General features: G+C 37.4%; 1 protein-coding gene and 1 long non-coding RNA gene across 2 annotated transcripts in view; one reads left to right on the forward strand and one right to left on the reverse strand.

Annotated features, from left to right (window-relative positions):
* Positions 1-12,855, forward strand: part of NEDD4 (NEDD4 E3 ubiquitin protein ligase) — a 124,186-nt gene that overhangs the window by 36,491 nt on the left and 74,840 nt on the right. Inside the window, exon 5 of the mRNA XM_054565386.1 lies at positions 5,486-5,539. Coding sequence (XP_054421361.1) covers positions 5,486-5,539 — 54 coding nt within the window. The remainder of the gene's footprint in view (positions 1-5,485; positions 5,540-12,855) is intronic.
* Positions 1-12,855, reverse strand: part of LOC129064225 (uncharacterized) — a 35,871-nt gene that overhangs the window by 10,258 nt on the left and 12,758 nt on the right. The gene's annotated exons all lie outside the window — the stretch shown is intronic.

The raw sequence follows: 12,855 nt of genomic DNA on the forward strand, positions 1-12,855 counted from the left end.
TCTTTCCTATAAATATGACCCAGGAAAACTATTTTTTGTGGCCATAGCTTTACTCCTATTTTTAATACATGTAAAAAAATTATCAGAGAATTCACACATAGCTTAAAAATGAGGTAGTATAAAGGGGCTTATAATAAAGAGCAGCAGATTCTGGGGGGCCCATCCTCCCCACTTTTCAGAAGGAAGCACTTTTTAACTGTTTCTGTTTGTTTTCTAATCATTATTTTTATATTCAAGAGCTCTTACATTCATGTCCCAAACTGACTTCCGGCCATAACAGAGGAGTAAATAGTCAGCTTCTGTTTGGCCAGCAGTTTGGCCACTCACATATTCTAGGTTGAATATAATTTTTCCTGATAAAATGGAAGGCATTGCTTTATCATCATTGAGCATTGTGTTGCAGTCAAAAAGTGTGATTCTTGTTCCTTTGGGAATGATCCTTCTCTTTCGGAAAAAGTTGATAATTATCTTTATCCTGGTGTTTTAAAATTGCATAGTGATGTGCCTTGTGTGTACAGTTTTAAAAATTCATTGTGTTGGGCCTTTGTTAAACATTTCAATTTAAAGACAACTGTTTCCCTTCAGGTCTAAAAATTTTGTGTGAATACTTTGTGTAATAATGTTCTTCCCTCTGTATATATTATTGTTTGAAGATCCCAGCTAGTTCTCATGGTTGCTCAGGCTGATTCTTTCTCAACAAGAATTCCTCATGTGAACCACAAAACACAGAAGATGGTTTGAGTGACTTTCTTGCATCTTCCAAGGATAGTTTTATCCAGTACCGTTGTAGAAACACAGAAGAGGAATTAAGAGATAACATACAGTGAATGTCATAGGACAGGGTCAAAACTTTTTCTTACAGAGCCAGGCAGTATTTTAGGTGTTGCCAGCCAGGAGGCAAAAATTGAGGCTATTATGCAGGTACTTATGTATCCTTTTAAAATATAACTATTTAGAAATATAAAAACATTCCTATCTCATTGGCTGTTTAAAAAAAAAGTGGATGGCTGAGTTTGGTACACAAGTCACAGTTTGCTTAGCCTCTCTTTAGGTCGTTAGGGCTTGCTTCTTTCCCCGAACCTGTTCAGGAAGCAGTGAGTGGCGTTGTCTCGTGTATGTGGGTGGGCAGGGGACAGTTGTCAGAGATAAGGCTGGAAAAGCAAATTGGACTCAGGTATGGATTTTACTCTTTAGGCCATTAGAAACAACTTTTGAGTAGGGTAGTAAAGATGGACCAGACTGTCTTTTAGGGTAAGTCACTCCAATTGTAATAGGAAAGAGAGATTGATAAGAGAATAGTTATGGTAGAGAATCCTGTTAGAAAGCTATTATGGCCTGGGACGGGGGTGGAGGGGTTGGAGGATGGGTGAAAAAGTGAAGGGATTGAGATGTACAAATTGGTTGTTACAGGGATGTAAAATACAGCATAGGGAATATAGTCAATAATCTAATAACTATGTATGGTGTCAGATGGGTGTGAGGTTTTTCAGGATGATCACTGAGTAAGTTATATAATGCCTAATCACTGGCTTGTACACCTGAAAGTAATATAATAATGTATGTCAACTCTAATTGAAAATAAAAAGTGACCAAAAAAAGTTATGTCCTGAACCAGGACTGCAAAGACCTGATTAGATCAGACATTATTCCTATGTTCTTAGAATATTCATTATTGCTAGTGAGTGGCTACAGTGTCTACCAGGGACCTTGATAGACACTGAGACTTCGGATTTTTTCCCTCAAAATGTTTTTCATGGCCTTTCCTCCCTCTGTTCTCATTGGGACGATCCCAGGCTGAGCTCTAATCCCTCCGTGCTGAGTTACTAGATCATAGACCCCACGGACTCCAGGGTCTCTCTCCAGTGCAATTAACTTTGTATATCACTTGACTAAAATAATACTTATGCAGGAACTACATCATGTAATTTTTCTTTTAAAGTCTTCATTTTCTTCTCTATCAATCAAGTCTTAACTCCTTTTTTTGGATTTCAGTGAGTTCAGCCTGGCTCTAGCCTAACTAACCAAAATTTTCATGCCACTTTTTAATATAAAAATGTTCTTAACCATTTGCACTCCTTAGAGCATGCTCATTCTCTCCTTTGCCTTTCCTCATGCCATCACCTTGCTGTGAATATTCTCTAAACTTTCTTACTCAAATTCTTCCTGTCTTTCAAGTCCCAGCTCAAAATTTCTTTTCCTCCAAAACTTCCTTTACATCTTAGAAAATGTTGTTGTTTTACACTATTCTTCTGTTCCTATGGCATCTAGCTCATGACTGGGGCTTCCTTCCTCAGAGTTGCTTCTTGGTTACAATATGGCTGTAGGAGTGCCGGCTATCCCATCCAAGGTCTGGGCAGGAAAGAGAAAGGCAAAGGACCTGAGGAACATCTGCCCCAGTTGAGAAAGCCCTATTTAAAGAGCTCTTCCAGAAGATCCATCCAATAACTGCTATCACGTTGGCCTATTTGGCTACCCTTAGGTGCAAGGAAACAATGTTTAGATAGACGTATCCAGAGTCTCAATGTTGAACAAGTATAGAGGGCACTATTCACGTGGAAAACAGTACAAAGAATGGAGCGTTTGATATTTTGATCTTGGTGATGATGACACAGTATACATGTATAAAAAGTCATCGAGCTATATATATAAGGTTAGTATACATTGTACTTTACTACATGTATGTTATACTTCAAAAAAATTATCCCCCCAAGTTGTGTAGTATGGTGATTCTGGGCACATTGCCACAGGTAAAATTAGGATTATGTTCTCAGAAGGAAGTGAGAGTTTAGGTATTTAGATATCTCTTTTATCATGGCTATCAAAACTTTTGACATGTAACACTAAGTTTTAAAATAGCACGGTGTTCAATGTAATATATTTATCATAGGGGTTAAAAATCAATCTCAGTGTGAGAATTGTTTTATACATCATCTTGTATTGGCCTGAGTGGAGAAATACTGGGTTGGCCAAAAAGTAAGTATGGTTTTTTCCATAAAATAAAAGACACATTTTTCATTTTCACCAATAACTTTATTGATTTGGATATTTTGAGTATATCAGCTATCTCCCATGTGGTATAAGGTTGATAGTTCTCAATGTCTCAGTTTGATCGCTATCAACTCCAAATGGTCTACCCAACTGTGAAGCATCTTCCAGCGAGAAATCTCCAGCATGAAACTTCACAAACCACTTCTGACACATTCTATCAGTCACAGCACCTTCTCCACACACTGCACAAACCTTTTTTTGTGTTTTAGTTACATTTTTACCTTTCCTGAAATAATAAAGCCAAAAATGTTATATATTTTCTTCCATATTCAAAACTAAAATGGCTACACACAAATTCACCAATTTTGATAAGTTTTTTTAAAAATGCATGCTGAGATGGTAGCTGTCACAATACAATCTAACAAAATTGTTCTGAATGAAGTTCAAGACAACTAAGTGCTACTAGAGCTATCTTATGGAGAAAAACAAATGAAATTTTTGGCCAACCCAATATATTTATCATATGGAAAATAAATCTAATTCTTTACCACCTGTGTTTTTTCTCTTTTAATCACACAGAATATTTTATTTCTCATAATTCTGGTCACCAAATATGTGGAGGTTATTTTCCCACACCAGGCAATTTTGTGCAACACCAATTAGGTAGCCTATGTTTTAACTCAATCTGACACTATCTACCTCAATATAGCATTAGATCTCACAGGTTAAGGGCTCATTCCCACAAGACTGACCTCAATTCAGGCACCAGTCGAAAGTAGTAAGTCCCCAGGTTACCCACAACTTTTGTCTGACTTGGTTACAAATCGTAGGTTCCCATGACCCACCCCCTCCTTAGGTTCCATTAAGTTGCTATAGTAGCTCACAGAACTCAAAGAAACACTTCCTTGTGTTTGTCAGTTTATTAAAAAATATAATAAAGGATGCAGATGAACAGCCAGGTGAAAGGATAGATAGGATGAGGTCTGAGAGGCATCTAAGGGCGTGAGCTTCTGTACCTGTGGAGTTGCGGTGCATCACCCTCCCCACATGTGAATGTGCTCACTGACCTGTACTTTTGGAACTTTCTTGGAGGCTTCATATGTAGGTATGATCGATCATTAACTCTGTTTTCAAACCTTCTCTCTTCTCAAGAGAATGGGGAATGGGGTTGAAAATTCCAAGCTTCTAATCACGGCTTGTTCTTTCTGGTGACCAGCCCTCATCCCGGAGCCCACCCAGAGTCACGTCGTTAGAAAAAACACCTCCAGCACCCAGGAAATGAAAGAGTTTTAGGAGCCTTGTATCAGGAATCGGGGTCAAAGACTAAATATTAGAACAACAGATGTTTCTAGTGCTCTTATCACTTAGGAAATTACAACGGTTTCATGAGCTCTGGTGCCAGAAACTAGGGCAGAGACCAATACATATCTCTTCTGTTATCTTACACATGTTAATTGCTAGTATAAAAATTATTAAAGATTTTCTTTGTTTTTGACATTATATAGTTTTTTTACATAATTTTTAAAATCTTTTCAATTACCGTTGACATACAATATTATATTAGTTTCAGGTATACAACAAAGTGATTAGACATATATAACTTACAAATTGACCATCCTGATAAGTCTAGTAGCCATCTGACCCCATACATAGTTATTACAGTGTTATTGACTATGTTCCATACTCTGTACTTTATGTATCCATGACTATTTTATTTGTACTTCTTAGTCTTTTCACCTTTTTCACCTAGTCTCCCAGCACTCTCTCATCTGGCAACCATTAATTTGTTATCAGTATCAATGAGTTTGTCTTGTTTGTTAATTTATTTTGTTTTTAGATTCAACATAAAAATAAAATCATATGGTATTTTTCTTTCTCTGACTTCTTTTAGCTATTAAGTAAATTTTAACTTACTGAAATATTTCAGCAAAAATGAAAACATCAGCTTTGAAAAATAAAGTACTGCATTTTAATTTTTACTCATGTGCAAAATATAAACAATAAGTGAAAACTCAGCTTATACTTTTTGACTGCTCCTGTACTTTTTATAGTAGAAGTAACAAATTCCTTTATCAAGTCAGTACTACAAGGATTAAGGCACTAATTCCCATAAAATCAACAGCCACTTTGGGTAGTTTTAACCAGATAAATAAAAAGTGAGTAAATAAAATTGATAATAAGAAGTTTAAATCCATTCTATATTTTTAAGTGTTGGCAAACATTTAAATAATTTTTGAAATGTTATTTTACTTCCTTTCATTCTGTTTTAGAAAAATTGGAAAAATGAGCAACCAAGTCCACTTTGTATTATGGTGAAATCATTAGAAAATAGATGACATGTGACTGATCTGCTTTTGTATTAAGTATCTCATGTAATTTAAAATATATTGTAAAGAACAAGAATTAGGACATGACAACATTTTCAGGCACTTATTCTCAGCCTCTGTGGGTTGATGTTCACTTGTTTTTAAAGAAAGGTTGTGTTTCTCTTACTTAGGTCCACCCTCAGCAGCACCGGCTTCTTTTTGAAGTATTCGATGAAAATCGATTGGTAAGTTGTATTGTTCTTGTGAGAAATGTGAAGCAAGGTATATTTCAGCAAAGCAGCAAGGAAAAGTGGTTTGGGAACCTGCGACATGAAAGATGGTTTGCGGGTGGTTATGGAGACTCTGGGGAGACTCAGTTTATTTCTCTCCTTCCATTCTCCTCCCAGGCAATTGTCAGTTCTCACTAGATTACAAGGTCTCACTCAAAGCCTGTTATGACGGGAGATGACAGGAAAGGCAGCCTCTTTCTCTTCCCTTGCTCTCATCCACGTACCCTGGTGGTTGTCCATAGCATCTTGGGTTGTGCCTCCTCACTCCAGTGGATTTTGGGGAGTTGCCTGTATCCAGTTATAACATCCCATCCACTCTCTTACCCCACTCTTCTACAAAGGAAGGCTACCCTCTTTATATCAATAAAATAAAGTCCTCTAAAAGATGACCCGCTCTTACAGTGGCAAAAAGCAAAGTTAAACCTGACTTTTTTTTCTGCAAGAGTATTGTTTTTCATTGTCGTTCAAGTACAGTTGTCTCTATTTTCCCCCACTGCTTTCCCCCGTCACACCCACCCACCCCCCGATCTCAATCCTTCCCCCCTTTGGCTTTGTCTCTGGGTCCTTGATACATGTTCCTTGACAACCCTTCCCCTTCTTTTCCCCTGTTATCCCCCTCCTCTCTCCCCACTGGTTACTGTTAGTTTGTTCTTTATTTCAATGTCGCTGGTTATGTTTTGCTCACTTGTTTGTATCATTGATCATATGGTATTTTTTTCACCTCCTGGCTTATTTCACATAGCATAATGCTCTCCAGATCCATACATGCTATTGCGAAGGGTAGTAGCTCTTTCTTTCTTTCTGCTGTGTAGTATTTTGTTGTGTAAATGTACCATAGCTTTTTGATCCACTCACTTACTGTCGGGCACTTAGGTTGCTTCCAACACTTGGCTATTATAAATTGTACTGCTATGAACATTGGGGTGCATAGGTGCTTTTGAATTGGTGTTTTGGGTTTAGGATATAATCCCAGCAGTGGAATTTCTGGGTCAAAAGGCAGTCCCATTTTTAGTTTTTTGAGGAAATTCCAAACAGTTTTCCATAGGGACTGTACCAGTCTGCATTCCCACCAACAGTGCACTAGGGTTCCTTTTTCTCCACAGCCTCACCAGCACTTGTAATTGTTGATTTGTTTATGATGGCCATTCTGACGGCTGTAAAGTAGTATATCATTGTGGTTTTAATTTGCATTTCTCTGATGGCTAGTGATGCTGAGCATCCTTTCCTGTGTCTTTGGGCCCTCTCTCTGTCCTCTTTGGAGAAGTGTCTGTTCAGGTCTTTGCCCATTTTTTAATTGGTTTGTTTGTCTTCCTAGAGTGGAGTTGTGTGAGTTCTTTATGTATTTTGGAGATCAAACCCTTGTCCAAGGTATAATTAACAAATATATTTTCCCGTACAATTGGTTCCCTTTTGATTTTGTTGATGTTTTCTTTAGCTGTGCAGAAACTTCTTATTTTGATGAAGTCCCATTTGTTTATTCTTTCCTTTGTGTCCCTTACTCAAGGGGACATATCAGTGAAAATATTGCTGCATGGAATGTCTGAGATTTTCCTGCCTTTGCTCTTCTCTAGGATTTTTATGATGTTGCAACTTACATTTATTTAAGTCTTTTATCCACCTTGAGTTTATTTTTGTGTATGGTGTAAGTTGGTGGTTGAGTTTCATTTGTTTGCATGTAGCTGTCCAGATCTCCCAGCATCATTTGTTGAAGAAGCTATTATTACTCCATTTTATGCTTCTGCCCCCTTTGTCAAATATTAATTGACCATAGAAACATGGGTTTATTTCTGGGTTCTCTATTCTGTTCCATTGATCTACATTTCTTTTCTTATGCCAGTACCAGACTATTTTGATTACAGTGGCTTTGTAATATAGTTTGATGTCCAGTATTATGATCCCTCCTACTTTGTTCTTTCTCAAAATTGCTGTAGCTATTCATGGTCATTTATGGTTCCATATAAATTTTCAGAATGTTTGTTCTATATCTGTGAAATATGTCATTGGTATTTTAATAGAGATTGCATTTAATAGAGATTGAATCTATAAATTGCTTTGAGTAGTATGGACATTTTGATTATGTTAATTTTTCCAATCCATGAACATGGTATTTGCGTCCATTTATTTGTGTCTTCCTTAATTTCTTTATTCAGTGTTGTGTAGTTTTCTGTGTACAGGTCTTTTACCTCCTTGGTTAGGTTTATTCCTAGATACTTCATTGCTATAATGATTCTTGTTGCTATATCAAATGGGATTTTTTTCCTGATTTCTAATTCTGATATTTCATTGTTGGTGTACAAAATGCCATCAATTTTTTAATATTGACTTTGTACCCCACTGTTTTGCCAAATTCACTTATTAGGTTGAATAGTTTTGGGTGGAGTCTATGGGGTTTTCTATATACACTATCATGTCTTCTGCACACAATGACAGTTTACTTTCTCCTTTCCAACTTGGATGGCTTTTATTTCTTTTTTTGTCTGATCACTGTGGCAAGGACTTCCAATACTATGCTGAATAGAAGTGGTGAAAGCAGACATCCTTGTCTTGTTCCTGATCTTAATGGGAAAGCTTTTAGTTGTTGCCCATTGAGTATGATGTTGGTTGTAGGTTTTTCATAGTATAGCCTTTATTATGTTGAGGTATGCCCCTTTTACCCCCACTTTGCTGAGTGTTTTTATCATAAATGGGTGCTTTACCTTATCAAATGCTTTTTCCACATCTATTGATATGATCATGCGATTTTTGTCTTTCCTTTTGTTTATGTGATTACATTTATTGATTTGCTAATGTTGAACCACCTTTGTATCCCTAGGATGAATCCCACTTGATCATGGTGTGTGATCTTTTTCATGTATTGCTGGATGAGGTTTGCCAATATTTTGTTGAGGATTGTAGCATTTATATTCATCAGTGAATTGAGCCTGTAGCCATAGTTTTTCCTTGTGTATTTATCTGGTTTTGGGATTAGGATGATGCTGGTCTCATAAAAAGAGTTTGGGAGTCTTCCCTTTTCCTGGATTTTTTGGAATAGTCTCAGAGGGACAGGGATTAGCTCCCCCTTAAATGTTTTGTAGAATTCTCCTGTGAAACCGTCCGGTCCAGGGCTTTTGTATGCCAGGTGTTTTTTGATTACTGCTTCAATTTCCCCAGCTGTTATCAGTCTTTTTCTGGCTTTCTGCTTCTTCTTGATTCAGTTTTGGGAGATTGTATTTTTCTAGAAGTTTGTCCATTTCACCTAGGTTTTCAAATTTCTTGGCATATAGCTATTCATAGTAATTTCTTACAATCCTTTGTACTTCTGTGGTATAAGTTGTAATTTCTCCTCTTTCATTTCTGATATTTATTTGTGTTCTCTCCTTTTCTTCTTGATGATTCTGCTCAAAGCCTTGTCAATTTTGTTTATCTTTTCAAAGAACCATCTCCTGGATTTATGGATCCTTTAAATTGTTCTTTTAGTCTTGATGTCATTCAGTTCTGCTCTGATATTGACTATTTCCTTCCTTTTACTCACTCTGGGCTTTGTTTGTTTTTGTTTCCCCAGTTCTTGTAGATGTAGGGTTAGGTTGATTCTTTGAAATGTTTCCATCTTTCTTAGGTAGACGGTATTGCTATGACTTCCCTCTTAGGACTGCCTTTGCTGTGTCCCATAGGTTTTAGACTGTTGTATGTTCATTTTCATTTGTTTCCAGAAACTTTTTGATTTGTTCTTTGATCTCATTATTGACCCATTCATTGTTTAATAGCATGCTATTCAGTCTCCATGAGTTTGAATTTTTTGAGTTTTTTCCTTGAGGTCGGTTTCTAGGTTCAGGCCCTTATGGTCCAAGAAAATGCTTGTTATGATTTCAATTTTCTTGAATTTGTTGAGGCTTGTTTTGTGTCCTGTCATGTGGTCTATCTTTGAAAATATTCCATGTGCATTTGAAAAGAATGTTTATTTTTGCTTCTTTGTGATGAAAGGTTCTATATGTGTGTGTGTATATGTATATCAGTTAAGTCCATTTGATCGAATGCGTCATTCAGTGCCACAATATCCTTTTTGATATTTTGTTTGAAAGATCTATCCATTGTTGACAATGAGGTGTTAAAATCTCCAACTGTAAGTGTGCTGCTATCTATATCTTTCTTGAAGTACTCCAAGATTTTCCTTATATATTTGGGTGCTCCTATGTTGGGTACATATAAGGTTTACAATGCTTATGTCTTCTTGATGGATTCTTCTTTTGAGTACTATGAAGTGTCCTTCTGTGTCTTTTTTTATGGCATTTGTTTTGAGGTCTACTTTGCCTGATATAAGTATTGCTACCACGGCTTTTTTTCCTGTCCATTTGCTTGGAATATTTTTTTCCAACCCTTCTCTTTCAGTCTGTGTAAGTCTTTTGTTCTGAGATGGATCTCTTGTAGGCAGCATATGTGTGGGTCGTGTTTTCTTATCCATTCAGCTTACCTATGTCTTTTGATTAGAGCATTTAATCTATTTACATTGAAGGTTATTATTGATAGACACTTATTAATTGCCATTTTACCCTCTTTGTACCTGTGTTCCTCTCTCTCACTCTTTTTCTTCATCTTCTTAAAGCAATCCCTTTAGCATATCTTGCAGTACTGGTTTGTTGGAGGTGTATTCTTTTAGCCTCCTTTTGTTTGGGTAACTCCTTATTTCGCCTCCCATTTTAACTGAGAGCCTCGCTGGGTAGAGCAGTCTTGGTTGCAGGCCTTTGCTTTTTCATTACTTGGACTATTTCTTGCCATTCCCTTCTGGTTTGTAGTGTTTCTGTTAAGAATTCAGCTGCTAACCTTATTGGGGCTCCCTTGTATGTTACTTCCTGTTTCTCCCTTGCTGCATTTAAGATTTCTCTCTTTGTCTTTGCTATTTGCCATATTAATTATGATGTGTCTTGGAGTAGACCTCTTTGGTTTCCTCTTGAATGGGACCCTCTGTGCTTCCTGGACTTGTGTGACTTTTTCTCTTCTCATATTAGGAAGTTTTCCATCATTACGTTTTCAAACAGGTTTTCTATCCTTTGCTCCTGTTCTCCTTCTGGTAACCCTATTATGTGGGTAATATTGTGTTTCATATTGTCTTGCATTTCCCTTAACCTCTCCACTCTTTTTAAGTCTTTTTTTCATTTTCTTGCTCTTTCTAGGAGCTTTTTTCTACCTTGGCCTCCAGCTCGCTGATTCAATCCTCTGTTTCACCGAACCTTCTTTTGATTCCTTCTACTGGGTTCTTTAATTCAGAAATTGTATTCTTCATTTCCTCTTGCCTCTTGTTGATAGTTTCTATGTTCTTTTTCATGCTGATATAGTTTGCAGTAAGTTCTTCATAGTTTCCCTGCAGTTTTTTGTAATTCTCTCTGAGCTCACTGAGCTCATTGAGCTTCCTTAGAACCATTGTTTTGAACTCAATATCTGATGGTTTACTTGCCTCTATTTCATTTAGCACTCTTTCTCAGGATTCTTCCATTCCTTTCAATTGGGGGTTGTTTCTTTGTCTTCCCATTATTTGTGATATTCTTCTTTTCTGCTTCTGCTTCTTAAATTCATCTGTTTGACTTCCTGACTTTGTGGTGTGAACTTCTATTGTAGGAGACCTGTGAGATTCAGTGGTGCAGTCTCCTTGATCTCTTGAACTTGATACTCTTAGGATCCTTTTATGCCATTTATGTTGGCTCTCTGGAAGTATTTGTGTTTTTATTGTTGTTGGGTTGTTCTTTGGTGGGTCCTTCCCTCCAGCTGGTTAACTGAGGGTCACTCTGCCCACCATGTCCTGTGTGTTTTTGTGCAGGTGCTGCCAGAACAAAACCACAAAACCCAGGAAACAAACCCACGTCCACAAAAATAACTTCCCCCTGCAATCCCACTATCAACAGCAAATAAAACAGTATAAATAAGGCTATAAAGAGATTAAGACTATTATAAGAAAGGAGAGAAATAAACTATAGTATAAAATCTAGTGACTTAATATGGACAAACTTGATGGATAAGAAATGAATGTTAAAAAGCTATGTAGTAAAGAAAATATAGCAAATCATGGAGAAGAATACAGTGGATTTCATCACAGTAGCCTCTGGTATTTACCGCTGTTTTTTCTTTCCAGATCCACCTCTGGTGATGTCAGAGGTAGACCAGTCTGACCTTAGGTAGTCTATTCAAGACTTCCAGGGATCTACTGTCTGTGGCTGTCTCTTTCAGTTGTTAATCTAGTCACTCTGCACTCAGCAGTCAGGTTTAAGAACCATGGCGCGGGGCAGAATTCCTCCTGGGGTCAGGGCTATTGTTTTCCCCCAGGCTGCTGCTGCTTGGAGGGATGCGGTCTGCCTGAGCACTATGGCTGCTGCCATATGGGGGATAACTCAGCACTGGGATTCCACTGTCTGCACCCTCAGTTCTCTTCCCAAAGCTTCTGTCCCCAGTCTCTCCTCAGGTGTCTCTAGCCCACTCTGCCCCTACCTTTGCCAGGGTAAGTGGCTGCAAATGAAAATTTATGTGTTGGCCCTTTAAATGGCTCTTTGTGTCTTCAGCCACCCACCTCTGGCAGAGAACAACTTTGCTGCTTTTTGCAGCTGGCTGTAATCTGTGTACTTTTTGGGCCCTGATGCTGTAGGCAGGGATCGCCATTTATGATTTAGACCCCAGTCTTCTCAGGGGGATCCAACTGGCCATTTAAATATCCCGCTGGTGCTGTTGACTATGGGTGCACAGCCAGCCTTCTCAAGTCTCCACTGCACTCCTTACCCGTCAGGTTGTGCTGAAGCTGATTCTTCTGTCTGTTTCTCACTATAGTTCAGTTGTTTGTTCTGGGTGATTTCTCCACCATTTAGTTGAAATTCCAGATTGGACCTGGGAGGAGGTTAGTGTAACTTTCATCTACTCCTCCAGTATCTTGCGGATCCTGACTTTTTTTTAATGATAGTTTTGATTTCTGATTTCCTAAAAACTATCTTGAAGTCCTGTCCTCTTCCCGATTCTGTCTCTTTGGAATCCTATTTCAAACCCTCTTAGTTTGAAATCTTAAATTTATATTTCAAACCTGTAAAATTTGAACATGAAAGCATAAGAACAGTGTTATGTGTTCAAAGTTTATCTGATTAAACAGAAGCACAAAAAAAGGAAGTTAAATAGTTTCATTCATTTTTTAGCTAATGAAGACACTAGATTTTTAAAAGAATCTGTTTTTAGTATTAGACTGCCTAGTAAGTTTTTTTCTTCAAGAAATTATAACTATACTAGTAACTGAAGATGTTGCAAATGAAATCTATTAGATTATA

The sequence above is a fragment of the Pteronotus mesoamericanus genome, unplaced genomic scaffold (genome assembly GCF_021234165.1).
Source record: "Pteronotus mesoamericanus isolate MK-2021 breed Mesoamerican mustached bat unplaced genomic scaffold, CSHL_Meso_final contig_164, whole genome shotgun sequence".
Lineage (NCBI taxonomy): Eukaryota > Metazoa > Chordata > Mammalia > Chiroptera > Mormoopidae > Pteronotus > Pteronotus mesoamericanus.